This window comes from Dioscorea cayenensis, chromosome 8 (genome assembly GCF_009730915.1).
Source record: "Dioscorea cayenensis subsp. rotundata cultivar TDr96_F1 chromosome 8, TDr96_F1_v2_PseudoChromosome.rev07_lg8_w22 25.fasta, whole genome shotgun sequence".
Lineage (NCBI taxonomy): Eukaryota > Viridiplantae > Streptophyta > Magnoliopsida > Dioscoreales > Dioscoreaceae > Dioscorea > Dioscorea cayenensis.
In genome coordinates, this window is record NC_052478.1 from 4,252,448 (window position 1) to 4,279,504 (window position 27,057).

A 27,057-nucleotide genomic window follows, 5' to 3' on the forward strand; every position below is an offset into this window, starting at 1 on the left:
TTACATATTAGTCCCTTTATCAATAAATATTCCATATAAGTGGGATAATTAGACCACCAATGACACTGTCGATCTCCACTTATATGTGTGTTTCTTTACACTATTGGACATAAAACAATTTTAAAAAAAATATATAAAAATATATATATTATATATAATAAAATACTTTCAAAAAATAACCAGCCGGATTTTTATCCAACACATAAGAAACACAATTTAGAATATTCTCTCCTACAATAGGAGTGATAGATCCCATCTTGGATGACTACAAACCTTCATGTATTTATTATATAACCCAACGTGTCCGTATATAGCCTGTAATTAGCATCACCGGTTGACACTATCAAAATAATATAATTTATACATAAGATTTAATAACATCCTCAGGTAATAAGGACTTTCTGTAACAGAATAACTCTTTTGTTCTATGACAGTGTTTGGTCTAAGAGTTCTGTATGGTCCAGTTCAATATTTGTCAACTACAAATATCCACAATGTTACTAAGAGTCTCAACTCTAGTGGCTGAGACATACCACTCTATCACACATAGTAGTACAACATGTGACAACCAATAATGAATACAAAATCATATTTTATCTCATATGTTGTGAACTATTTTGTGTTGCAAAGAACATAGATAATCATGTCTCACTTTAATGATCTCTATCATTAATTTGAAATCTATACAATGCAAGCTCATAATAATATATCATCAAACATGAATAATACAACACCCATAATTATGCATGCAATGAAATAAAACTATTTTATTATTAAACAATAACTAAAATTAGCTTTGTAGGGCATACTAGTTTTTCAAAAAAGACAATGCCAACCCACTATATTACAAAGGAAGTCCCCAGACCCCATGGCTCTTGATCCTAGCACCATGTCTTTGTTATCTATGTTCACCTCCAAGAAATCCACCAGTGAATGTAGGTACTTATCGTTAAGTCACAACACCAATTCTTCAATCATCACATAGCAAGTCTTCAACAGGCTAGTTCGTCAAAAAACTTGTTTTGTTACCAATCAAGATTGTGTGTTTGAGTGTATATATGTATGTAATCGTTAAATGCAAACCAAATATATTATTTGAATTTGATCTAACTTAAAACCTTAAACTTATAATAACATAAACCTAAATTTATATATATAATTTTTTTTTTTTGAAAAGGTGGATAAACCACATTAAATTAAGATAGAAGGACAAGATACAGAGGGTGTACCACAAGAAGTGATACACAAGATCAGACACCAAAATACAAAACAGAGGAACAACAGGCCTCCTCAGAGCCTATAACATCAAAGGGAGTCTAGCCTGTGGACGTGTGCCTCCTCGGCCATCCTAGTCATTTCCCCACTAGCTCCAAGGAAATCCAAGCTACGTCGAACGATTGCCATAGGTTCCTCCAGCTTTGCTTTCATACTGTCTGTAAGAACATCAAACCACGAAAGGAGCATACGATTAACCTTCAAGTACAAAGCATGCACATGCAAGCAGTTATAATTAAATATGCAATCATTCCGAGCAATCCAGATATTCCACAGTAAAGCTTTAACAACTAGGTCAGTTAGGACCCGACTAGAAGGTTTCAACTCCAACCTCCACGAACACCAAATTTGACGTAAGGTCCTTGGAGTTTCCGGTATATTAAAAAGTCTACCAAAGTATTCCCACAGGGCACGAGCAAGAGCACAGTGCAAGAACAAGTGGTCAACCAACTCGATATCAGAATGGCACATGACGCAAGTTACAGTAGGGAGTTGATTGCAACCTCTTTGTGCAAGATTATCCAGAGTTAGTATCTTGTTATGCCAGGCCAACCAACTGAAAATGTTGATCTTTCTCGGGCAGTTATTTTTCCAAAAAAAATTTTGAAATAGGACAACACAGCCCACCATCATTGAGAAATCTGTAAAAGGAGTTAACCGAGTAAGCTCCATTTCTCGTCAGCTTCCACCGCTTAGTGTCCTTGACATCCCGCTCGGATCTTTGTAGCCTATCACGGATTACACACACCTAAGGCTCCACAGAGAAAGGCGGCTCAGACAGCAACAACCTCAGATCCCACACTGAACCATTTTGCTGGTGCGTCGCAAAGTAAATGTCCGGCCACACCAATCTAGGAGCCCAACCATTTAGCCAATTGTCCTTCCAGAAGAGGGTCTCCTTGCCAGAGTTGATATCAAAAGAGATACATCCTCTAAGAGGTGGAAGACATCTGGAGACCCCCTTCCAGAAGAAGGAAATTCTGCCGGACTGTCTAGGAAACATGTTCCAACTTGGTCCACCATAATTGAAGAGAATCACCTTCGAGCCAATCCAATTAGTATTAGTCGCGAACTTCCACCACCATTTACCTAATAGTGCATGGTTGAAGTTATCCAGGTCTAGGATGCCCCAACCACCTTGATCCCGGGAGCGACAAATGTTTTTCCACCTCACCAGCCTACAACTCGGATGATCAATATCTGGACCAGACCATAAAAAAATCTCTCCTGATACGATCTAATGCTTTAATCACCCACTTAGGCAATCTGAAGAGGAACATCCAGTAAGTTGGCAGGGCAGTAAGCACTGAGTTCACTAGCGTTAGACGGCCCCCCAGAGAGAGGTGTCTTACTTTCCACGAGGAGAGTCTCTTTTTCATATTTAAAATAAGTCCCTCCCAATCCTGTCTAAATTTATATATTCATATACATTTTTTTTTTCAAATTAATCAACATAAAAGTATTAATTATTCTAATAACAACCATGCAAAATTTTGTAATTTATGGAAACACCTACTTATTTACCCAATTTTATGTAGGCTAACAAACAGTCTAATTACCAAACATTAAATTTTTAAGAAAACTTAGGTAAAATTTCATATATGTAATTATGTGATGTTCCCAATTTTTGCTTCTCATGCGTCCATAAATAGTGGTAATTATTTGTAATAGCTCCAATTTATTGCTTCGGATCCGTTCATTAATAATGGTAATTATGTTAATAGTTCCTAGTTATTGCTTGCCATTTATTTATAAATAGTGATAGTTGTGCATAAGGCTGGACAGCCTGGACATGGGCAGAACTGAACAGGGTCTGGGCTGGGCTAGAGTAAACAGAGCAGCCCATATATTTGGCATGAACCACAACCGGATCAAATTACAACTTATCCCAACCCAAAAATAAACAAATTTTTTTTTTACAAAATAATATAAATAGATAAATAAAATTACTTATACAACATTAATATTTTGTGCTAAAGCCACTTAATTCAAGTGGTTAGAGGCATGATCGACATGGGTCTTTTGTGAGATATGTTTGCCATTAACTCATTAATATTAAAAATACTAATAGGGGCCGTTTGGTTTGGAGTAGTGGAGTGGGAATGACTCTTTACATTGGTTAAGCATTTGTTTGGATGTGGAGTAATGGGAGTGGGAGAGGATTGAGGAAGGAGTGAAAGGGGTTGTGGAGGGGTATTCACAATCATGAGAAAAATGGGGGGATTCTTGATTCCTTACTCATGAAATGACTATATTGCCCTTGTGTAAATACCTATCTCCAATTTGTAATTGGTTATATAGATTAGCTAATTAATTATTTATTATAATATTAATAATAAATGTGGAAATTAATCAATATTAACGGCAAAAAAAATAATTATTATTATTCATAATATATTTATTTAAAAGTATATTAAAATTGGTAATTAATTAATTATTATAGTTAATTATTTGCTAATTATTGATGTTAACAAAAAAAATTGAGATTTTGTGACTTATTAAAATTAAATATTTATTTATAATAATTAATTTACTTTAATATTTAAATATTTTTTAAAAACATAAACCTCACAACTCATTTGTATAAAGGGCATAATAATCATTTTATCATATTTCCCTTTTTTACTTTTCTCATTCCCAATAAATTACCTCTTCAATCCTTCCAACCAAACATAGTTTTCATTCCCATTCCTTTTCCAATCCCCCTCATTCTCATTACTCTTCCACTCCTTTCCATTCCACTCCTTGCAACCAAACGGCCCCATAGTACTTCTCGCTTTTGTAAAAATAATATTAATATTTTATCACATAATTAAATAAATATAACTAAATAAAATAAAATGTCAAAACTAAAATGAAAAAGAAGGCATAAATATATATATATATATGTAAATTATTTATTTCTTATTCGGATTCGCAAGACCTAAACTCAACTCTAATCAGTCCTATGTATCTGAGCACAACCTGATTTTTTGGGCTATTTTTTCAAACCCAAATTTTATATTTTTTGGGCTGGGTTCGGATCAGCCCATGAGTCACCCAACTAATACCTAGTCCTAGTTGTGCATAGTTTCCAATTATTGTTATTCCATGCTACACATGTGTCCATAAATAATGGGGCTCACATCATGCAACGATAGATGAAATGAAAGGAGGAACATGGACGGGTGACATGTGTTGTTTTTAATTATTTATGAGATAAATATCCACAAATTATAATGAACAACACAAACGACGACTATGTAACTTCACCTAAATTCTCCTCTTAAAATATTTATTAAAACAGTAAAACGGACAACAACAAAGATCCAGGATTCCAGAGTACTAATCAAGTAATCTATTCTTTAATAAACTTGGTCTACTCATCAGTAGCCACCAGCACACAAGAATTAATGAATGTAAGAGTAACAAAAGAAAAACCACCAAGATATCCTTTTGGGAGGGGTGGCTCAAGCCGGTCACAAGCATCAACAACCATGTAAAATCTCACATCCTCACCCTGGGTCAACCCTCTAGCCTTGCACACCGTGCGCCACATATGCATACCCACTGACTTAAATGTGGGTGCATGATTACTGGGAGCGAACTTATCAAGGTTTGAGAGCCAGAGCTTGTGTTTTGACTGTTAAAAGTAGATGCTGACATATGATTGAAGTACGTGACCGGAAGAAGAGCCGGTAGTAATGGCTGCAAGCTACATGCGAGCATGGGGCGGATGAACATGCACCTACACAGTATGGAGGTTAAAATGGGCTGAGATAAGGACAACATTGCTGGTTGTTACGAACGGATGGCATCGGTTAAAGTATGTATTAAAATATAGTATCTATGTTTTAAGGTTAATGACCAATGGGTCTTAGTTAGTGGATATTCTATTTCTGACCAATGGATGGTGTCTCTTTAATGTAACTTTTTTTAGGTTTTACTTTTTAGAATATATTAAGGGAAAAGGAGTTAGCTCTATGCTCATTGGTTACAGTGGAACATAAGAAAGGAGTCCGTTTCTTTTACTCTGTTGACCAGCACGTACTCTCACATTTCTACTCTTCTTCTTCTTTTTCTTTTTCTTCAACATTCCAAACTGAGTTCTTTCTCAATTTAACCGAAGTCACGATCCTCGTCTCTTTATTTGGAAAAACAATGTGGGTTTCTGTGATCTCAACCTTTGGTATATTTTCATGATGTGTGATTACTGTATGATCACATGTTAATGGATACTGTTAGTGCAACTACACTATTATTGGCATGATTTGACATCTAGTCAAAATAACGTGGCAACCTTTGTGATGTGGCATAATTGATGACATGGCAAAACATGGTGATATGACAAGGAGTCTTGGATTTGAGACAAATATCTTGAAAATCTTGAAGAAGCTATTTTTTGTAATGTGTTAGAACTTAAAAAAAATCATATCAAGACCATATTTAGGTGTTTTGATTTAAGACTAAATATGGATAGAGTTTAATTGAAGAAATATCTATCAATGGTATGATTGAAGACTATTGATGGTATGATTTGAAAAACTTTAATAGATATGACTGAAGACTATTAAGGGTATGATTGAAGAAATGCCTATTGTTGGCATGATTGAGATGATTGATTGAAGATCTTTCTTGGGAAGATTTGAAGGCCAAACTTTGGATGAATTGAAGATCAAGTTCGGTAAGTTTCGTGAAGATGCATAAATACATGCGCCCTTGCGAAGGGACTGCGTGGCGGGGAACTTAAGAGGTAGGCTAGTTGCTGATAATCGAGATCAGGAGATCGGGCTGTACCGACTTAGACTAAGCATGACGGGGAGGTTAATGGGTCTTGAGATCGTTTGTAACTTAACCAGAACTCAGTCAAGTTAGTAGTTAGGGCCATGTTGTAATTCATATTACAACAGGAGTTGCAACAGCTAATTTTAGAAGGTTTTTAAATTAATAGCAGCGGAGATTATAAAAGAGGTATGTGCTATATTTGGAAGGCGTCTATATAAGCTACCTTGCTCTGAGATTGGGTGTCTCTTGTTGAGGAGAGTGTGTGAGCACTAGACAATGTAGAGAAGGTAGTGATCTTTATTATTGGGAGAGTGAATGACAAGTGTTTGTACTTATCTATTTTCATCTCTTTTAATGGATTATTTATCTCCGGGATTGACCCCCAGACGTAAGCGAGTGGACTCCGAACTGGGTTACCAATCTTGTGTGTCTCCTTCTTGTTTGGTTTGCGTGAGTTTTCTATGAGTGTTTAAGTGTTCTCTAAACCACAAACCACATTGGTGGAACTAACAAGTGGTATCAGAGCCTTGGTCACCGTGCTCGCTTTGGTTTCAAAGTCGGCGAGGTCCTAACAAGTTCTATTAATGGCTGGAAAAGAAGGAGCTTAAGGTTGCCAACGTCTAGTGCAAGAATTAGATTGATACCCTAAAAAGAAGTACAAAATCGAGAAATCCAAGATCTCGAACTCACTTGCGTATTGATCTCCATGGCCCTTCTTCGATCACCTCGATCTACTCCTTCGTCCTACCCACAAGCCGATCCAGCCAAAGTCACTCCGTAAAAGGCCCACATCATCACCACCACTTAGCCTCCACCGCCTCCCAACAACTCGAGATCTCTATAATCTCTCTCACTCTCCATGCATCTTCGATCCAACGATTTCCGGATATATCCAAGAAGGGGGATTGATGAGGAATGCAAAGTCGGGGATCTAGTCACCACTTGCCGGGGCTTCCCTTGCGATTGTTGATCTCCTTTTTTATGCTCGCCATGTTCGCCACTATAGCCTCTGCCTATGTATTTGTTTTGATTTGGTTTTTTATTTAGAATTTTTAAAAATTGATTGATTTGGTGGTGTAGATATGGTACTCGGCTTTGAAGACGATTTCGGAGAAGGCAGCGTGCGAGTTTGTGAGAGAGAATGGGTTGGATGTGGTGGTAATCAATCCTGGGACTGTGATGGGGCCGATCATCATTCCACCGGGAATCAGTGCTAACATGGCTATGTTTCGTCGACTTCTTGAAGTTTAAAAGTTTGATTAATTTATTTATTTACTACCCCCTTCTTGTGAATTTGGTTGTCATTGTGATGGTACGTTAATTCTTTTAAGCTTATGGGGTTTAAATCTCTTATGTTCTTCAAAGTTTGTTTAGTTTTTTTTTTCTTTTCTGAATTTAAGTGTGATGGTGATGAGATGATAATTATATTTTTTTTTTTAACTTATGGTAAATCTCTTTGTTCTTAATTTTTTTTTTCTTCTGAATTTAAGTGTGAAGGTGATGGGATGCTATTTTTCCTTTTTTAAAGGGTATGCGCAGTTTCTTCTCACTACAACAAAAAAGAGTTTTTGTGACATTTGTCATGTGTCATAAATAGCCAAAAACCATTGCAATAGCTCTATACCGACTTTTGTAACAAATGTCATTTATATGTCATAATTGCCATAGTCGGTATACTTTGTTATGATATTTTCAAAAAACTTCGGTACCTATATATGCCATAGTCATTATACTTGGTATAGTCATTGCGGAAACTCATGGCATCATCAACGTCTTGCCAGTGCTTTTGCTTAAGGTTGCCGCAGAAAAGGTTGAGGAAGTGGCCTCCCCAGACGTTGATGAAAGTTGAGGTTGCCCTTCGCTCCAGTAGTCCTCTCTTGAGGATGAAGATGGATCGAGAGGGCTAGGGTTATGGTTTGTTGTTGCTGGTGTTGTGGCGTCGGCGCTGCGATTGTAACCGGTGGCGGCATAGTCTTCACCATGGAATTATTGAGAGAGAGAGATATGAAGATGAGGGAACTACAACTCGCTCATTTTATTTCATAAATCAGTTTTATCAACTTCATTGCAGAAGACGCTCATTTTACAGTTGTTGTAGTTATAAATAAAATTTATGTCAGTTTTAGTAGCAAATGTACCAATGGATAAATGCCAATTTTAGTAACAAATGTACCAATGGATAAATGCTGTGTTTCGTAGTGTTGAACATCATTTGTGAAAGCTCTTCTATTCCATTCAAATTAATAAACTTTTTATCCCAATATATATCCACATGAGTGTAGTTTCTAAATTGATGTTGGAGAGCTATAAGATCAACACCAGAAAACTTATATAACTTATATATATGGATAAAATGCAGCTATTTTTAATAACATTTCCTTATCTAATGCACTAGATAACTCTGATGGAATTATAGAGAGCTCCGCAAAACTAGGGCTTTAGAGCAACCATGAATCTTGGAACTACATATAGCTTGTAAATAAGGTTTTTAGGGATGGTTAAAAAAACTTTTTTTTTTACTTTATTGGTCCATATTATTATTGCTTTTTTTTATGGTTAAAAACTAGGTTTTTAGAGAATCTTGGGAACAACATATAGTTTTTTAATGGTTTCATATTATATATTTATATATATATATATTATTTTTTTTGAAAAAAAGTGGGGTGTGTTGTTAATTATCTATATATAAAGATAAAGAAAAACAAACGCAAGCCTCTTTATCACAAGATAAGCTCCACTATGATCAATTATAATAGAAGCATTTTAAATAATTTATTAATAAAAATCACTTGATGTAAAGAAAAACTAGTAATCAATCACTTCTTATTTTATTGGCATCAAATCCCTACATAAGTATTCATGTCTTGTTGGGGAGGAGGATTCGAAGATCATCTTATGCAGAGTGAGAGTACAAGTGTATTAAAATTAACTCAATATCTGTACAGATTCATGATTCATGATTTATTTATATTTTATCAAAATAAAAAGTATAAGTAGTCACATCACAACGAGATTTTATTTATTACTATTAATTACTAACTACTATTATTGATGTTTAATTCAGAGTTAAATTTAGTGATTTATTTATTATTTTTACTCAATTTAAAGTCTCAAGGTGTTAACCAGACTATATATGCCGCGCAAGCCCAGTTCATTTTTTCTCTTAATTAAAATTTTGAAATTATTTATGACTAAAGTTAATAGCTAACAGGCAAAACCTATTTTATTAAATAGTATTTAATTAACAAAACAAGGGAGAAAATTCATCATCATTATCATATATATAGATATAGATATAGATATATATAATTAAATTTTAAAATGGAATAAGTTTATATATATATATCAATAAATAATACATGTGTTTTAAATTGATGTATTAAAAAAAATTTAAATAAGATATGTCACGCCCCGACCCGTGGACCCACAGAACGTGACAACCGCCGCAACGATCCCGAGGAGTGATACATCGCCACTTAACCCTCGGGATGTCGCAAGGCTGCCCAATACAGCTGAAATTCCACAATATCTAACACAGATATAGAGTAGACCACAAATAATGCAAGGGTTCTTAAGATACAGAAATGAATACATAAATATTAATAAGAAGTTTACATTAATGCAATTAATACACTACGACTTAAGAACTGAAAAAAATACTCAAATAACTAAACTAGCTACCCTAAAACAAATTCTTGCCATGCACTTCACATCCGCATCGCTTTGCTGAACTGAAACCTGGGGAAAGGGAAGAGGGGGGTGAGCAACTAAAGTTACTCAGTGAGGGGAGGTTAGCACAACTTTAGCAGAAATACACCAACAACCATAATAATAAAAATAAATCATCAAAGTAAATACTTTACCAAAACAATACTAGTTTAGAAACATTATTACATATAATAGAAGTCTTCAAAAGAATTAAAATAACATAATAATACCGAGAAAACCCTTTTTACCCCAACTAGGGTTTACAACACAAAAATCATAAAACATGGTTTCAAATACAAGTAAAAACAACCAAATGTCATGGTTTTGAAATAAATAAGCACAATACCCAACACTCACCCAGCATAACGTGGTTTAAAAAAACTCTCTAAACCTTCGCCGTGGCCATGGCTAGGTTCAGAGCCGTCAAGGTACTCATGCCTTTGACGTTGACCCATCAGTTCACCGGTTGGTGACTCTGGCTATCCGATGAATATCCAGTCATGGCTCTACACTCCCACCTGAACTTGCCCTCGTAGTAATCAGTCGGTCAGCACGCCACCTCAACAGGCTGGCCGTTGAGACCGCCTACTGCAGTAGGATATCACCATACAATCACCACAATAAACACAACTCCACTCGGAGTACAAAAGCCATCCATATCATAAATCAATAACACCTCGACCATTTGCGCGAGGACAAGATAAACACACAAGCAAAGCTCAAGCTCTTAACACAAATTAATTTACAAATCCCAACACAAGAAACAACATGGGAATCCTTTCCTTTCAACAATTCAAAATAAGTTTCAAGCCTTAGATTTCACAAAATCAATGATTTTCACAACAAATCCCAAGTTTCACACAAAACAAGGATTTCACAAACTCATTGAAAGATATCGATTACAAATCCAACATTAACAAATCAAATACCAAATAAACATCCAAGAATTTTAACAATAATAACTATCATTAACCAAAATGCCAAACAAGTATAAACTAATAAAGATTTACTTAAACCATGATAGAAACCAATATAAGTATATGTATATATATATAGTTATCGGTATTCTTCTAATAAAGCTATGCTTCTAGGGGTTTTAGCTTCATTCTACTCCAAAGAAATCAAAGAAACAACCAAAGATTGCTGGTGCTACAGTAACCTCTGAATTGCTACAGTAAACTCGGGCCTTAAACTATGATTTTCTCCAAATTTACAGCACCAAATCAAGAAATTTCATCACAAGCATTCTCACACATGAACAACAAGTCAATGGCTTCAATTTAAGCCTATAAACAAGCAAATCCATGGAGAATTCTAGGTTTTTTTTTACAAAAAAGCTAAAAACAAGGAAAAATACAAAAAAAATACGGTATAAAACAATAAATCCAAGCTTACCAAGTTCAAGAATAAGGGAGGAAGGAAGAGGACACTTGGTTCGCCGGAAAACCTCGCCGGAAAAATTTTAAGAAAAGGGAAGGGTTCGGCCAACTAGGGAAGAAGAAGAAGAAGAAAAGAAGAAGAAAGGTTTCAAGAGAAAATCGCGCTGCTACAGTAACGTGTTGCTACAGTAACAGATCACTACAGGACCAGGCTTCTATAGGACCGGTCTGCTACATGATCAAGCTGTTACAGGACAATATTGCTTCAGTATTGGGTTGAAAAATCTATAGAAATAGGCTAGTTCAATCTATAGTAAATCTGGTTATAACAAGATATCTGAAAAAAATTATATTTCCTATATTTTAAATTTTGAATTTTTATATTTTATATATAAGTGAAAATAGAAATGACTTAAACTAATTTTATTAAATAATTTCTTAATAAAGTATGTGAAATAGCTCTTATGAATATTTAAACTCTTGAAATAAAAAAAATATTACATAGGTAAATATATCTCAAATTTTAAGATATTTTCTCGATTAACATTAGTATCTTTTTGTCTTTACAATAGTGACACTAGTTTACTTTTTAGCCTTTTACATGAATGATTATTTTAAGATAGTTATTTAAGTGCTTCCATATTTAGTTATTTATCATTTATAATTTTTTTTTAATGTTTTTGGATTTTTATTTTAAATAAAAATAAATAAAATAATATGACAGCGGATTGCCTGTCGGGCCCATTTAGTCTTCTTTTAAACCTTCATATCATTATTATTTATTTAAAACATATTAAATATTTTTAAAGATACAAAATTAACCAAAAAATTTAGTGCAACTATATTTGTGATATTATTCTAGAATTTGATGCTCATGTCACCTTATCAACCTATTAAACCCTCAACCACTAAACTATTTTTTATTATAGTTATATTATAATATAGGATACACAATCATTTCATTTAATTTTTTAATTATTTACGTTATAAATTTTATTAAAACATATTTATTTAATAAAATTTTAAATATTATTAACAAAATTATTAAATAATATAGATCTCCCATTTCAAGGAGATCTTTTACAAGGGTTTGGAGTTTCAAGTCTAAACTGGATCTTAACGTATGGTATTTTTATTATGTTATTTTTTATAAATAATTTCTGTCATTTCTTCCACTTGGACAAAGATGGAAACTATTTATTGACCAATTCTTTAAGGTTTGCTGGACAGAAACAGTACTAGGTTGCTTGTAATTGGCATTCTGTTTACACATAAATTTCCTGTGATGATGGATTATACAAATTCTTCATTAATTACTGATCATGTAGGAGATGGGTTTATTGCATCTAATGCTAGTCCATATGTTATTAGTCAGCATGCTTTAACTTAATACATTTAGCTTTAGTACTTGTTTTGTTTAATTACTTTGAGCATATATAAATGTTTATGTTGAGCATTTGTAGATTAGATTTTGTATGGTTGCTGTTTGCACAAAAATAGATAAACTATTAATTTCTTGGATTCTCATACTAGTTTTGAAGTAGTACAAACTTGAGTAAGTCATATATGAGCTCTATCTAATACAAAAATACTTGTTGTGGAATGCTTGTACATTAATTTTTGTTTTTCACCTTCTCTTTGAGTTTGCAGTTTTATGTGATTGAATTTCTGCATTTAACCTAACTAATGAAAATATCATCCAAAACTTTATCTGTGCGGCTGAAAGAAAAGAACAGAGTAAAAAAATAAAAGAGGAAAAACAGCAGAAATGCAAATTGCTGATTGAAACTGCTGCAGATGTGCTGTCTGGTCTAGGAGGAGCCCCTCTCTCCTTCTAGCTGTATTGTTTTGTGGCTTGCCTTATCCCACCTCTTGTGGTTCTGCTGTTTGGTCTGCTTTGTTATCTTTTCTGGGTGGAGCCCCTCCTTTTTTTTTGTATTGGTTACTTTGTTCTATTCTTCTTTTTAATACATTTGTGGTTTATCCACTTTATAAAATATATATATATATATATATATATATATATATATATATATGCTGCAAATGTTTTACTGTCTTAACTTCATGAGATACATAACGTGCTTTCTTTATAGGCTTTAAACAACAACTGGCTGACAAAATACATGCAGAAATAATTGGCACTAGTGCATACATATATGGTCAAAACAGAAATTTACGGAACTAACAGCCAACTGAAGACCAAGTCCAATGAACAAATTAACATCTGCAATATTTGAGTCATGCTCCATCAATCTGCTTCGATAATGATAATTAAAATTTGCTCATAAACCGTTGGCGTTTTATTTGGAATTGTACCATATTCTCACTCTCATATGAATCTAAATCCTTGTAAAAAGTCTCTTTGAATCGTGCCATATTCTCACTCTCAAATGCAACAGCAGCCGAAACACCTCCACTATTCCCAGCACCACCACGCATCACGTACGCTTGACCGACATATCTCATGCATGCTCTTCCCATAAACCACGGTTTCCCCCATCCAAAATCAGCTTCATAAATGGGCAATGTCAACCAGCTATTTACATGAAAATCCACCATTTTGAACGCCCTAGACCCCAGCACTTTCTCTTTATTACTCTTGTGTATCTCCAACAAATCCACCAATGATCTTATATGTTCATCATCAAGACTGCTAACTGTTTCTTCAATTCAATCTTGACAACTCCACACTCAAATGGCTTGGAAATCAAGTCCCCAACTCGCAAATGCGCCTAAGTTCTCAGTATCGCGTTACCAAGATATGCCATCGGTAGTACCGGCTTGAGCCGTGGACGAGCATCGGCAGTCAAGTAAACCCTGGTATCCTGCTCGTTGGCCAACTCTCGGGCCTTGCACGCCGTGCGCCATAGATGCACGCCTACTGCTTTGAATGTGCTAAGATTTCGGTCCCCATTCAAACCATGTTTGAGTGTGTTGAGCTGGTCTTTAGATATTGTGAGTATAGCTGTCTGACATGCTTGTCCCATCTCGTCTAGTGGGACGTATTTGCAGTAGAGCTGATCACAAGTGTACTCGATGTGATCAAACATGACGGTTGGTGGTGACCGAGCACGAAGCACAGTGCGATCAAGAAAAGGAGGAACACTGGTAATGGCAGAGCCACAACGGGCAATCTCAGACCATGCATTGATGAAATGGAGTGCAGAAACACCATCCGTGACCGAGTGGTGCGTCGCGCAGCCCAAGCACACTCCACCGCACTCGAAATATGTCAACTATATATATATATATATATCTCATTTAATTACGTTAATAATTTTAATCCAAGAAAACAATTAACAAAAACAAAAGTGATATATGTAATTAATGATGTAAAGATTGGACCTGAAACAACATCAAGATGGATGATCTCTCAGGGCCCGTGACGGAGGGGATGAGAAGCTGCCGGAGAACAGGTGTTGGTCGGAAGTCACCAAAGCCATCAACAGTGCACGCTGCTCGTGCAACGGAGAAGAGCACGCCCTCGGCATTGCAGTCCACCTCTGGCCGGCCATCTCCATCAAGCACTAGCCTTCCGGCTAGTGGGTAGAAGGTGACTAAGACCTTGCTTAAGGCCATCTTAAGAGTGTCTACTGAAAAGAAGTTTGGATCTCCATTGGGCTTGTAAAGAAAGAAAAATGGTGCATGGTCTCTTGGTGCGAAAACATCAAGGTTGGAGAGCCATAGCCTATGTTTTGGTGTTTCCTCATTAGGAACAACCAAGCAGGACTCAGTGATCTCAAGCATACTCTTGTCTACCTTCTTTATCTTCTTATTTATTTCTCTAGTGTGCAGATTGAAGAAGGTATTTATTAATTAAGGTGTAGCAAACTTTACACTGTTGAGATTGGGCGCAGTTACAAACACTTCAAACAATCAACAAAGAACAGTAAAATTTAACATAGTTCTGCCCTTCAAGCCTACAACCACAGTTAGACGCGACGAGAAATTCCATTATAATCTTAAAAGATAGATATTACAAGCTTATAAAGTTTAGATCAAACAATTACTTCACAAATAAGAAGAGAAAACATGAAAGAAGCTTACAAACATAAATCACAAGCTTACTTGTTCTTTTCTTCACTTGTTTGAAGGATCAAATCAAGTTTTTTGGAATTTACCAACTAATCTTAATCGCTCGTCATTCAATTTCTCAAAACCCCTCTTTTTGAACTCTCTCATTTGCTTTTGATTTGGAAAAGAAAAAAAGATTTTTAAGATCCCGAATTTATGAGGCGAATCACACTTGTACTCGAGTTGTGAGTTTCTCGGTGTACATTAACTGAACTAAAATAATCATGGTTTATAGCACAAGGGGTTCCATGATTCCAACAAGATTGAAAAAAGAGGAAATACAATCTCGATTACATTTTTATCAATTGATAGGGAGACATAGCAACGTTAACACAAACTAATTAAGCATGGAGAAACAAGGAGAAAGAAGATGACTTACCTTGTCAAGCTTTAAAGAGAAAGAGAAAGAACCAAACAAGCTTCACTTGGGATAAAGGATGAAAGGATTCAAGGTCTTGATCATCATCCAAAGGAAGAAGGATAAGAGGATGGGGAGAAACCAAAGAAGAAGGACAAGAAGGATAAAAGGATGAGGAGAAACCAAGCAAGAAGGATAAGATTACCACTGCTACAATAACCCATGTTATGAATTTTCAGGTACACTGTTATACACCCATGTAGTTTTATAACATTTTCTAGAAAGTTACACGGCCAGATACACGCCATGTAGTTCTTTGGCAAAAAACTAAGTTTTCTAAAGAGTTTGACGGGCAGATACATGCCCATGTAAGTCTTTGTCCAAGTTCTGAGTTTCCAGAAAGTTACACGGTTGATACAGTACACTTCCCTAAGTTTTTTAGAGAGTTACATCACTACAACAAATTGTATTTTTAGCGATAACAAAAGTTATCACTAAAAGCAACAATTTTAGTCACAATTAGTAATAATAGGAAATTTTAGAAGTTGTCACATCCCGTCACAAATACCTCTGATGCTAGCTAATACAAGGTAATCATTTTAGACAAATGGTCACAATTACTCCATATTTTGTGACCAATTTTACGACACTAACAAATTTAATATTTGTGACAAAGCTATGTGGCTACAAAGCAGAGTCAATGATGGACTTACAGGGGCCGGGACCGGAGAGGGAAGAGGTGGTGTGCGGCGATGGCGGTGGCGAGGTCGAGTTGGGTTCAGATTCAGAGGAGGAGGTGTGGAGGGTGATAGTGGTGATTGTAAGGGTTATGTTTTACAGTATTTCCACTTACAGCTAATTCATCTGTAAGTGGAAATGCTATAAAACATGCCTCTCATGTAAAAATTTTCACATATGAAATTGTTTTCACATCAAACCAAACACTCACTTACATGAAAAATCACTTACATCACAGCTACTTACAGCTAACCAAACATACCCAGTGTTGTGTCTTGAGTATATTTATGTTGTTAATTTTCAGTCAAGGTAGTGAAGTGAATTGCTAGTTCTTTCAGAGCATACTTGTTGCCTTTAATATCTTCACCATTGATTAACGTCCTCATATATACTTCTCATAGCTGATAATGTGATACTGGTATCAGAGATTTAACAGCTACTATCTCTCTCTCAATCTTCTCCTGTGAAGTCAACTTCTTCCTCATGGCTGCAAATGGGCTTCCTCCCTTGCTGGTATTTAATGGTAAAGGCTACGAAGACTAGGCCATCATGATGAGATCACTATTATGCTCTCAGGATCTTTGGGATCTAGTGGAAAAAGGATTCCAAAGAGTGAAGATGAAGCAAGGTTGAATGAGCATAAGAAGAGGGATGCTAAGGCCTTCTACTTGATTCAGCAGTTACTGAATCGGTCCTTGTTTCCTCAGATATCTATAGCAACTTTGGCCAAAGATGCTTGGGAGTAGCTGAGGAGGCGGTATCAAGGGAATTATAAAGTTATGGCTGTAAGGTTGCAGGCTTTGAGGCAAGCTTTTAAAAACCTTCGATTGAAAAGAAATGAAAGGGTTCAAGATTATTCATGTGACTAGAGTTACAGAGCTCGTCAACCATATGACAGTTCTGGGAGATACCATTACATAACCCATGGTGGTTGGCAAGGTCCTAAGAAGCATGGGAGCCAAGTACAACCATGTCGTGACAACCATAGAGGAATTGAGAGACATTACCAAAGCTTACCCTTGATGATATCACTGGCTCACTTCAATCTCACAAGACTCGTTTGATCATTCAAGCTGATCAAGTGGAGGAGAAAGTACTTTTAATAAAAGGAGAATCCTCTACTGTAAAGGAAGGTGATCAAGCTCCATCCCGAGGTCATAGGAGATGCTTTTACAGAGCTAGTAGTCACGGGAGAAACAGAGCAGGGATGTATAACAGAAGCTGTAAGACAGTGAACCTAGAGGCTTTAAAAGCAATGTCCAGTGCTACCAGTACAAAAGGTATGGATATAATAAAGCTAATTGCAAGTTTGTGAAGCCAGCGGACAAAGGCACTATCATGATGGCTGAAGAGAAGAAGAAGGATGTCAAAAAACTATTCATGGCACATGTTGAAGGAGATAACAGTGCAAACTCTTTTCTGGTGCACAGTACAAATGAAAAGAGTGTAAACGCTGTTTGGATCATTGATAGTGATTGCTCTATCCACATGATAGGTGTGAAGGAGCTATTTGAGAACTTCAACGAGTCCCGGATATTGAGTGTCAGGCTGGGCGACGATAAGGAGATACCTGTGTTGGGTTAGGCAATGATTGTCATTAGAGCAGAAAATAGCCTATGAAGCTTTTGCAAGACGTTCAGTACGTACCTGGACTGGCTCATAATCTCCTGAGCGTGGGACAGCTACTCTCGAGGGGATATGATGTTGTGCTCAAAGGTTATGCTTGTTCTATAGTTGAATGGAGCTCCGGTGTGCACGTGGCCAAGATGAGAGGAATGGCCATTAACATGTTTCCATTAACCCACGCATTGGGGAAGGAGGTTCATGTGATGAGTGCGTCTTTTGGAAACAAGCACGACTCCCATTCTGCCATGACGCAGGGAAATCTCGAAGAACCAATGAATGCCTACAACACATTCATATGGATATCTGGGGCCCAATGAATGTCAAGACTTTGGGGAAGGGGATCATTTTTTCCTCTCGCTAGTGGACGACTTTACACGTATGACTTGGATATTTTTTTTCTCAGGTCAAAGGCAAAAGCATTCGAAAGCTTCATGAAGTTTCAAGCTCTTGTTGAATATGAATCTTGGAAGAAGATTAAAATCCTGCTATTGGATAAAGGAGGAGAGTTCCTCTTATTGGAGTTTAATGATCATTGTGACAGAGTTGGAATACAATGAGAGCTAACTACTTCCTATACACCACAACTCAATGGGATAGTAGAGAGGAAGAACTGAACTATTGTAGAGATGACCCAATTCTTGCTAAAGGGCAGTGGTCTGCTGGCAACGTTCTGGGCAAAAGCTGCTGCAGCGACAATCTATCTTATTAATGTGATGCCAACTGATGTAGTTCCAGAAAAAACACCGTATGAAGCTTAGACTAGTGTGAAGCCTTCAGTGAGAAATCTCTAAGGGTGTTTTGTTGCATAGGTTTCATGCAAATTCCATCGTAGAGATGACACAAGCTTGATGACAAAGCAGAAATGTGCATATTCATATATTACTGCTTGAAGATAAAGGCATACAAGATGTACAATCCACTCATGGGCAAGGTCACATTAAGCAGGGATGTAGTGTTTAGAGAACAGTCAAGCTGGGACCAGAATGCAAACACCAATGCTTAATTACAAGGCCAATGGTGAAATTCAAAAGTTAAAAGCCAGGATTGTTGCCAAGGGGTACATTCAATAGGTGGGAATAGATGTGGAGAATGTGTTTGTACTTGTGGCTCATATGGAAATTGTAAGGTTTCTACTTGCTCTGGCAGCTCAAAAAGGTTGGTGTTTGTTTCATTTGGACGTCAAATCTGCCTTCTTGAATGGAAAAATCCTTGAAGAAGTGTTCGTGGAGCAACCAAAGGGATTTGAGATTGAAAAGAAGCCAAAGATGGTGTACAAACTTAAGAAAGCCCTCTATAGGCTGAAGCAAGCACCTAGATCATGGTATAGTAAAATTGATTCCTATTTTGCTCAGCAAGGGTTCTAAAGGAGTGAAACTGAGCATACTCTTTATAGAAGGACCGAAAGCAATGGTGAGGTGTTGTTAGCTTGCATCCATGTTGATGACATACTGTGTTTGAGTTCCTCAATAGAATTGGTCATTGAATTTAAGTCGGAGATGCAGAAGAATTTTGATACAACATACCAAGGAATGCTATGTTATTTCTTAGGAATGGAGGTATTGGAAGACAAGCATAGAGTGTTTGTGTCACAGAGAAAATATGCTCAAGAATATTGAAGAAATTCAATGTGCTCAACTGTAAGCCTGCCCCAAATCCAATGTGTTTGAATGAGAAACTTCAAGCTAATGATGAATCAGGAGATGCAGAAATGCAGAAGTATAGGAGCTTAGTTGGCCAATTAATCTAACCCACATAAGACCAGGTATAGTTTATGCTGTCGAGGTTTTCTCCAGGTATATGAACAAAGCTTCTAAAACTCATGCAGGTGCTGGGAAGCAAGTACTGAGGTATCTCGCTAGGATAATTGACTATAGGCTATGGTATGCTTACTCAAATGGTTGTAAAGTGGTAGGTTTCTCAGATAGTGATTGGGCTGAGAGTTTGGAGGATAGAAAGAGCACATCCTGAGTTGTTTTCAAACTTGGTTCAACTATAGTCTTGTGGATATCCAAGAAGCAAGAGGTGATTGCATTGTCAACAATCGAGGATGAGTATATCGCCATTTCATCAGTAGCTTGCCAATGCTTGTGGCTTAGGAAATTGTTGGGAGATTGTGGCATAGAGGGCAAAGATGCAACTGAGATTTGGTGTGATAATAAATCTGCAATTGCAATCGCTAGAAACCTAATGCATCATAGAAGGACAAAACACATAGACATTAAGTTTCATCACTTTCGAAATCTAATTTGTAATGGCATTGTCATGATATTAAAACATTGCAGCACAACTGAGCAGATTACTGATCTTCTGACCAAGCCTCTACTATCCAGAAGCATAACATGTTAAGAATTCAGGTGGGTGCGTGCAACCTTCAATCACGGGGAAAATATGTTGGTGTGTTAACTGATTAACTCCCAAAAACTCCATATAGTATCATTTATATGCGGGTACCTACCTGATTAACACCTAAAAACTCTAAATCCCAAATCAAACAAGTTTCTTCAGAATACCCTAAATTTGAGAATAATTTTTAAGGATATCAAAAACCTATTTAACACAAGCAAGAAAATTGTAAGAAGGATACAAATGAAAAAGGTCAAGCTATCACTTTGCTCTCCCAAATATTAGATTACTTCCAAGAGTATAATAGCATTTAACCACTCTAAATGGTCATATTAAAATTCTATCATGACCCATGAGTACTAAACCAACCATAAGTCTGTCTATCTTTTCCCAAATCATAAAATTATAAATTCTAAGGATATTAGACAGCCAAGGCTATAACATATCCAAAATTCACATGGTTTAGAGAACTACTCAATGTAAACCATTAAATTGAATCTCCAACTATTTCTGCAAACTTGTGATTCAGACGCATCTCTTTCAAACATGCATAACTCTCAATATACAACTTAAAAAGCAATGAACTTTAACTAACAATCAAATAATTTAATAATAAACAACTTTTCTATTTTTCATCTTACCCAATTCAATCTTTATGACCATAAAAAATACCCATCATTCTTAATGTTCTGCACAGACATCCAATCCAAGATAGTTTACTAATAAAATCATATCTCATAAAATATAATCGTATAAAATATGAAAAATTTCAGGTCTTTAGGTAACATCAATATATACAAAAATTTTTATATTAAACATGAGTTCGGATTAAACTTCTAAAATCCTCAAATTCTCTGATCAATCTTCATGCTTCCTGCAGAAATGTCATTGAGCACATCTATAAAAATCTGATCATATCTCACAATGTACAGGGTAAAAATTCTAAAATTTGGCAAAGACAAAGATAAAATCATCTTCTACAACTTTCTTATATAAATCTAAATATAAACAAGAACTTAAAATCATGAAATAAATCAAAATGAGGATCAAGGTTGCACAGAAATCCTGACCATGTCATCTGCGTTTGAAGCTTATATCTTATAGGATAAAACTGCAAAAATTCTGAAATTTTTTAGTAAACTAGTTAAGATTAAGATCTATAAATTTCATATTTTGATCTCACCCCAATTCAGTTTTTAGATCTTCCCAAATTAAAGAGGGATGTCTGCTATGCTACAGGAAATTTCTGAACATTATCCTTTCATTAAATCAAATCAACATTCTCACCAAACCAAACCCTAACCCTAACTAGTATCATGTTACAATCTTAAGAAGAGGGCAAACAAAATAAATCAGAACCTTAACCCAATATTAACAATTCTACAATTTTTTTTTCAAAAATCCGAGGAAGAGGATGCTTACCTCAAAAATAATAGTGAACCAATCAAACCCGTGACTGTGAGATCTTTCCCTCTTCCTCATCCCCAACACCACACGTAATTAAGGAGAAATGCTAAATCTAACTTTTCTTAAATGACACGACTAAGATAGAAGGAGGTGAAGGGTGCGTAGGGTTTAGGGATGGGCATGGGGCGAGGTGGGGACGGGAAGTATCTCCCCACTCATTCCCCCATCTTGGGTGGGGATTCCCCGTCCCCGCCCCAGTTGGGGAAATCGGGGAGGAGGAAGACGCCACTCCCCGCCCGACGGGGATCCCCACCCCGGCCTCCAAACACAATTTTTTTTTTAAAAAAAAAACAATCCACTAATATAATGTTTAAATTCATGAACTTAGAATCTTTGATACCAATTAAGACTCATCTTTATTAATAACAAACATGATATTATATTATATATTTTTTAATTTTTATTTTAACACATTTCTTACAAAAATCCAATAATCTATGGAAAAAAATCAATTAAATTAGATATTAATTGAGACTAATCATTACTAATAACAAACATTGTATTATATTATATATTTTTTATTTTTATTTTATTTCAACAAATATATTGTTATATATATATATATATAACATTTCAGGGTGGGGACTCCGCGGGGCGGAGAGATCACTCCCCACCCCCACCCCGCTACAGTAATCGGGGAATTTTATTCCCCCACCCTAGCCCTCGCGGGGGAGGAAACCAAGGATTCCCCGGCCCAAACAGGGCGGATCCTCGCGGGGGACGGGGATTCCCCGCCCCATGCCCATCCCTAGTAGGGTTTTGAAAAAAATAACTGAAACATAAAATATAAAATATAAAATTAAAATAAATAAATAACCACAAAATGTAATATTATAATTAAAAAATGGTGGGACCCACATAAATGAAGGTAGTGAAGTGAATTGCTAGTTTTTTCAAAGCATACTTGCTGCTAGAGGTGCAAGATGGGCAGGCCCGCCCCGGCACGGTGCGGCCCGAGCACTGTACATGCTATATGGCCCAAGCACTGTACGTGCTCGGGCCGGCCCGGGCCGGCACGGCCCACCGTACAAGGGGGGTCGCCCGGCCCTTTTTTTTTAAAATTAATTTAAAATATAAAATTTGTAAATTCTTTAAAAATATTGTAAAAATTGTAAGAAAAATACTTAAAAAAATACTAAAAATTAAGGAAATTTTTTTTAAAAAAAATCTAAATATCATAAAATATAAGTTTCTTGATTGTAAAAAATATACAACACATAAAGACTAGAAAAAATAATTAAAAAACATGTAAAAAATTTAAATTTACATGAATAGAAAATTACATAGAAAAAATAGAGATAAATTAAAAATAAATTACAAATAGATATAGGAAAAAAATTGCCATTTATTTAAAAACTATGAAAACAAATGGTGGGCCGTGCCGGGCCGGCCCGCAACGGCTAGTGGCGGGCTGTGCTTGGCCACCAACTTGTGGCCTGGCACTGTAGCTGTCAGTGCCAGGCCAAGCACGGCCCAAACCGTGCTGGCCGTGCCGGGCTCGGGCCGGCCCAGTTTGCAACTCTACTTGCTGCCCTTAATATCTTCACCATTGATTAACTTCCTCATATATACTTCTCTTAGCTGATAGTGTGAACAATTTTGATCTAGGATTATGAAGGGGAACGTGCTCGAACTAAGGATAACAGTTTGTTGGGCAAGTTTGAACTCACTGGTATCCCACCAGCGCCGTGCGGTGTGCCGCAGATTAATGTGACCTTTGACATTGATGCTTATGGTATCTTGAATGTGTCGGCAGAGGATAAGAGTGCCGGAGTAAAGAACAGGATTACCATAACAAATGATAAAGGGAGGTTGATCAGCAAGGAGGAGATAGACAGGATGCTGAGTGATGGTGTTGTGGAGAGCGCGGGAGTTGTTGTGGAAGATGACTGGGATAAGTCAGCTAACGTGGAAGCATCCTCACCACTAGTCCGCAGGAGCATCAGAGAAAGGAAAAGGAGCATTAGACTTGCGAGTTATCATACTCCTGGAAGAGTGGCAACATAAAAGGCTATGATTAGCGGAGAGAATGAATTGGTTATGCTGACATGGCATTAAGGAAGGCAGCTATTGGTGGAGAATTATAGTTAGTTATGCTAGCTGGGAGGTGTATAAAAGGAAGAGAGGAGAACAGTGAAAAAGAGGAAAGAAGAAAGGAAGGAGCTAGAAGCTTTGGGCCTGATCGTCTCTCCGGTGCTATCTCCGGCGAGGATTAGGAGGGAGTGCTCTCCCATCTTATCTTACTATTTTTCTTACTTAGTTGTGTCCGATCTACAGCTCTGTGAGCTTTTTTACTGCTTTTGAATTCATCCTGCTAGTTACTTGCTTGGTTGTTGATGATTGAGATCATCTCATGAACCATACTTGATGTTTCGGGTATTTGATGCTTGATCTGCTGAAATTTTGTGAATTCATTGCTAAATTGAAGTAAAAATGCAAATAGATCACAGATCTACTGTTTGACTGAAGATCTTTGAGTTAGTTCATCGAAATTCTGGTGAATAGAGTGAATTGTTGATTAATTCATTACATATTTGGTGCTTTCGTTCATGGCTGAAGCAACTCGGTTTAGGGATTTGATGGCAAAGATTGACAGTATGCAAGTTGCTATGGAGCAACGAGAGGCAAGAATGATTACAGCTTTGGAGCAGAGGGATGACAAGATCAAGATGTTAGAAACATCTTTGCAAACCATTTCTAAATATATTGAGAATCAGATTGTAACAACAAATGTCAATATGGAGGACTCAAAACAAAGAGGAGAATTCAGGGAGGAAATGGAGTATGTGAGATCTAAGCCTTTCACTACTAGATCCGTTAAACTGGATTTTCCTAGGTTTGATGGAGAAGAAGTATTACAATGGATATATAGGGCAGAACAATTCTTCAAGTATTACAGGGTTACTGATGGAGAAAGGCTGGAAATTGCTTCTATACATTTTGATGGACAAGTGGTACCTTGGTATCAGATGTTAGAGAAAGAAGGAAAAGTTGAAAATTGGCCATCCTTGGTGAATGCATTGGAAGAGGTATATGGGCCATCAGTATTTGAAACTCCAGAATTTGCATTATTCAAGTTGATTCAAGAAGATTCAGTAACCAATTACTATGCTACTTTTGTATCCTTGGCCAATAGAGTGGAAGGAGTATCCCCTGCTGCTATGTTGAAGTGTTTCATAAGTGGATTGCGAAAGGAAATTCAAAGAGACATTATTCCTTTGCTTCCAGAATCAATCTCTAAAGCAGCAAGTTTGGCTAAACTTTATGAGGATAAATATCCTGTGCTGCCTAAGATTAATACTAGGAGAATCCAGTATACTCCTGACATTAATGTTACTCAGCACACAAGTAAAGCAATAGTACCTATACAAAAGGTGATGCCAACAGTTCAGAATGTACCTCAACTGCCAGCTCCTACTTCATCTTATAATGCTCCACCCTACAAAAAAATTAGTTTTAATGAAATGCAACTGAGGAAGGCAAAAGGATTGTGTTTTAATTGTGATGAAAAGTTTTCACCTACACACAGATGCCAGAACAAGAAATTATTACTGTTGCAATGGAGTGAGGAGATATCAAACAGTAGTGATCAAGAAATCAGTGATTTTGTAGTTGAAGTGGAGGAAGGCACAACTGTTGAAGAAATTGACCCGAAATCCTCTTTGAATGCCATGAATAGTTCTGCAGCTTCAGGTACTATGAGGTTTACTGGTTATGTAAAAGGACAATCAGTCAAGGTGCTACTTGATGGAGGAAGTGATGACAATTTCATCCAACCTAGAGTTGCAAAATTTTTACAAATGGACATACAACCTACTGCTACATTCAAAGTGTTGGTTGGAGATGGGAATTTTTTACAAGTTGAAGGGAAGATTGATCCATTTAAAATTTCTATTCAAGGCTGTAAATTGGCATTTCCTGTCTACTTACTACCTATAGCAGGTGCTGAGGTAATCATGGGAGCATCATGGTTATCAACGTTGGGAGCTCACATTATGGACTACAGAAATTTATCTGTACAATTCTACAATGAAGACAAATTTGTAACATTGATTGGAGAAAAAAATCAGGGTCCTCAAATTGCTTCAGTACATCAATTATACAGGTTGAATTCTGTGAAATCAATTGCACAGTGTTATCAGATGACTCATGAATCTGTAGAATCAGTTTCAGATACTTTTGAAGAGCAAGAAGGAGTTGCGAGAGTTCAGGAAAATATTATACAGTTGCCAGATGGAATACCTGATACTTTAAGGCAATTGTTGCTTAAGTATCAAGAGGTATTTGGTATACCCAGGTGTTTACCACCGACAAGATTATGTGACCATAAGATTCCATTACAGCCCAATTCCAATCCAGTAAAGGTGAAGCCCTATAGATATCCACATAGTCAGAAGACTGAAATTGAAAGAATGGTTGATCAGATGCTTCAAGATGGGTTTATAGAACCAAGCAGTAGCCCATATTCATCTCCTGTTATTCTAGTTAAGAAAAAGGATGGCAGCTGGAGATTTTGCACTGACTACAGAGCTTTAAATGCTATAACCATCAAGGATGCATTTCCCATTCCAGCAGTAGATGAATTACTTGATGAATTGAATGGGGCCCAGTATTTTTCAAAGCTGGATTTGAGGTCCGGATACCATCAAGTTTTGATATATTCAGAGGACAAATATAAAACAGCTTTTAGAACCCATCATGGGCATTTTCAATGGGTGGTAATGCCATTTGGTCTATCCAATGCTCCTGCAACATTTCAATCTCTGATGAACAGTATTTTTCAGTTTGCAATGAGGAAGTATGTTTTAATATTTTTCGATGACATTCTTGTTTACAGTGAGGATTGGAATAGCCATTTGGAACACTTGGAAATTGTACTGATTACTTTGATTAAGAATCAGTTATATGCAAAGTATTCCAAGTGTGAATTTGGATTGATGAAAATTGAGTACTTGGGGCATACTGTGTCTGCAGAAGGGGTACAGATGGAAAGCTCAAAGGTAGATGCAATTATGAAATGGCCAGTACCTATTAATGTGAAACAACTGAGAGGATTTTTGGGGTTGAGTGGATACTATAGGAGATTTATTGCCAATTATGCTAGCATTGCACATCCACTCACTGAATTACTGAAGAAAGATGCTTTTCTATGGACAGATATTACACAGAAAGCATTTCAGGAGTTGAAAAGCAGGATTACAGAAGCTCCAGTTCTAAAACTCCCTGATTTTTGTAAGACATTTGTTTTGGAAACTGATGCTTCAGGAGTGGGGATAGGTGCAGTTCTGAGTCAAGACAAGCATCCAATTGCATTTTTCTCCAAGA

At 36.4% G+C, this 27,057-nt stretch overlaps 1 protein-coding gene across 2 annotated transcripts in view; it reads right to left on the reverse strand.

Moving 5' to 3' along the window:
- LOC120267638 (putrescine hydroxycinnamoyltransferase 1-like) overlaps positions 1-15,767 on the reverse strand; it is a 22,101-nt gene extending 6,334 nt beyond the window's left edge. The window contains exons 1-3 of one of the 2 annotated variants that reach the window (XM_039275308.1): positions 15,580-15,767; positions 14,472-15,046; positions 14,019-14,362 (exon numbers count right to left, since the gene is read on the reverse strand). In XM_039275308.1, coding sequence (XP_039131242.1) covers positions 14,019-14,362; positions 14,472-14,873 — 746 coding nt within the window. In that variant the 5' untranslated portion in view covers positions 14,874-15,046; positions 15,580-15,767. Of the gene's footprint in view, positions 1-14,018; positions 14,363-14,471; positions 15,047-15,194 lie in introns of both variants that reach the window. The other variant, XM_039275307.1, reaches the window with a different exon arrangement.
- Between the last annotated feature and the right edge of the window lie 11,290 nt (positions 15,768-27,057).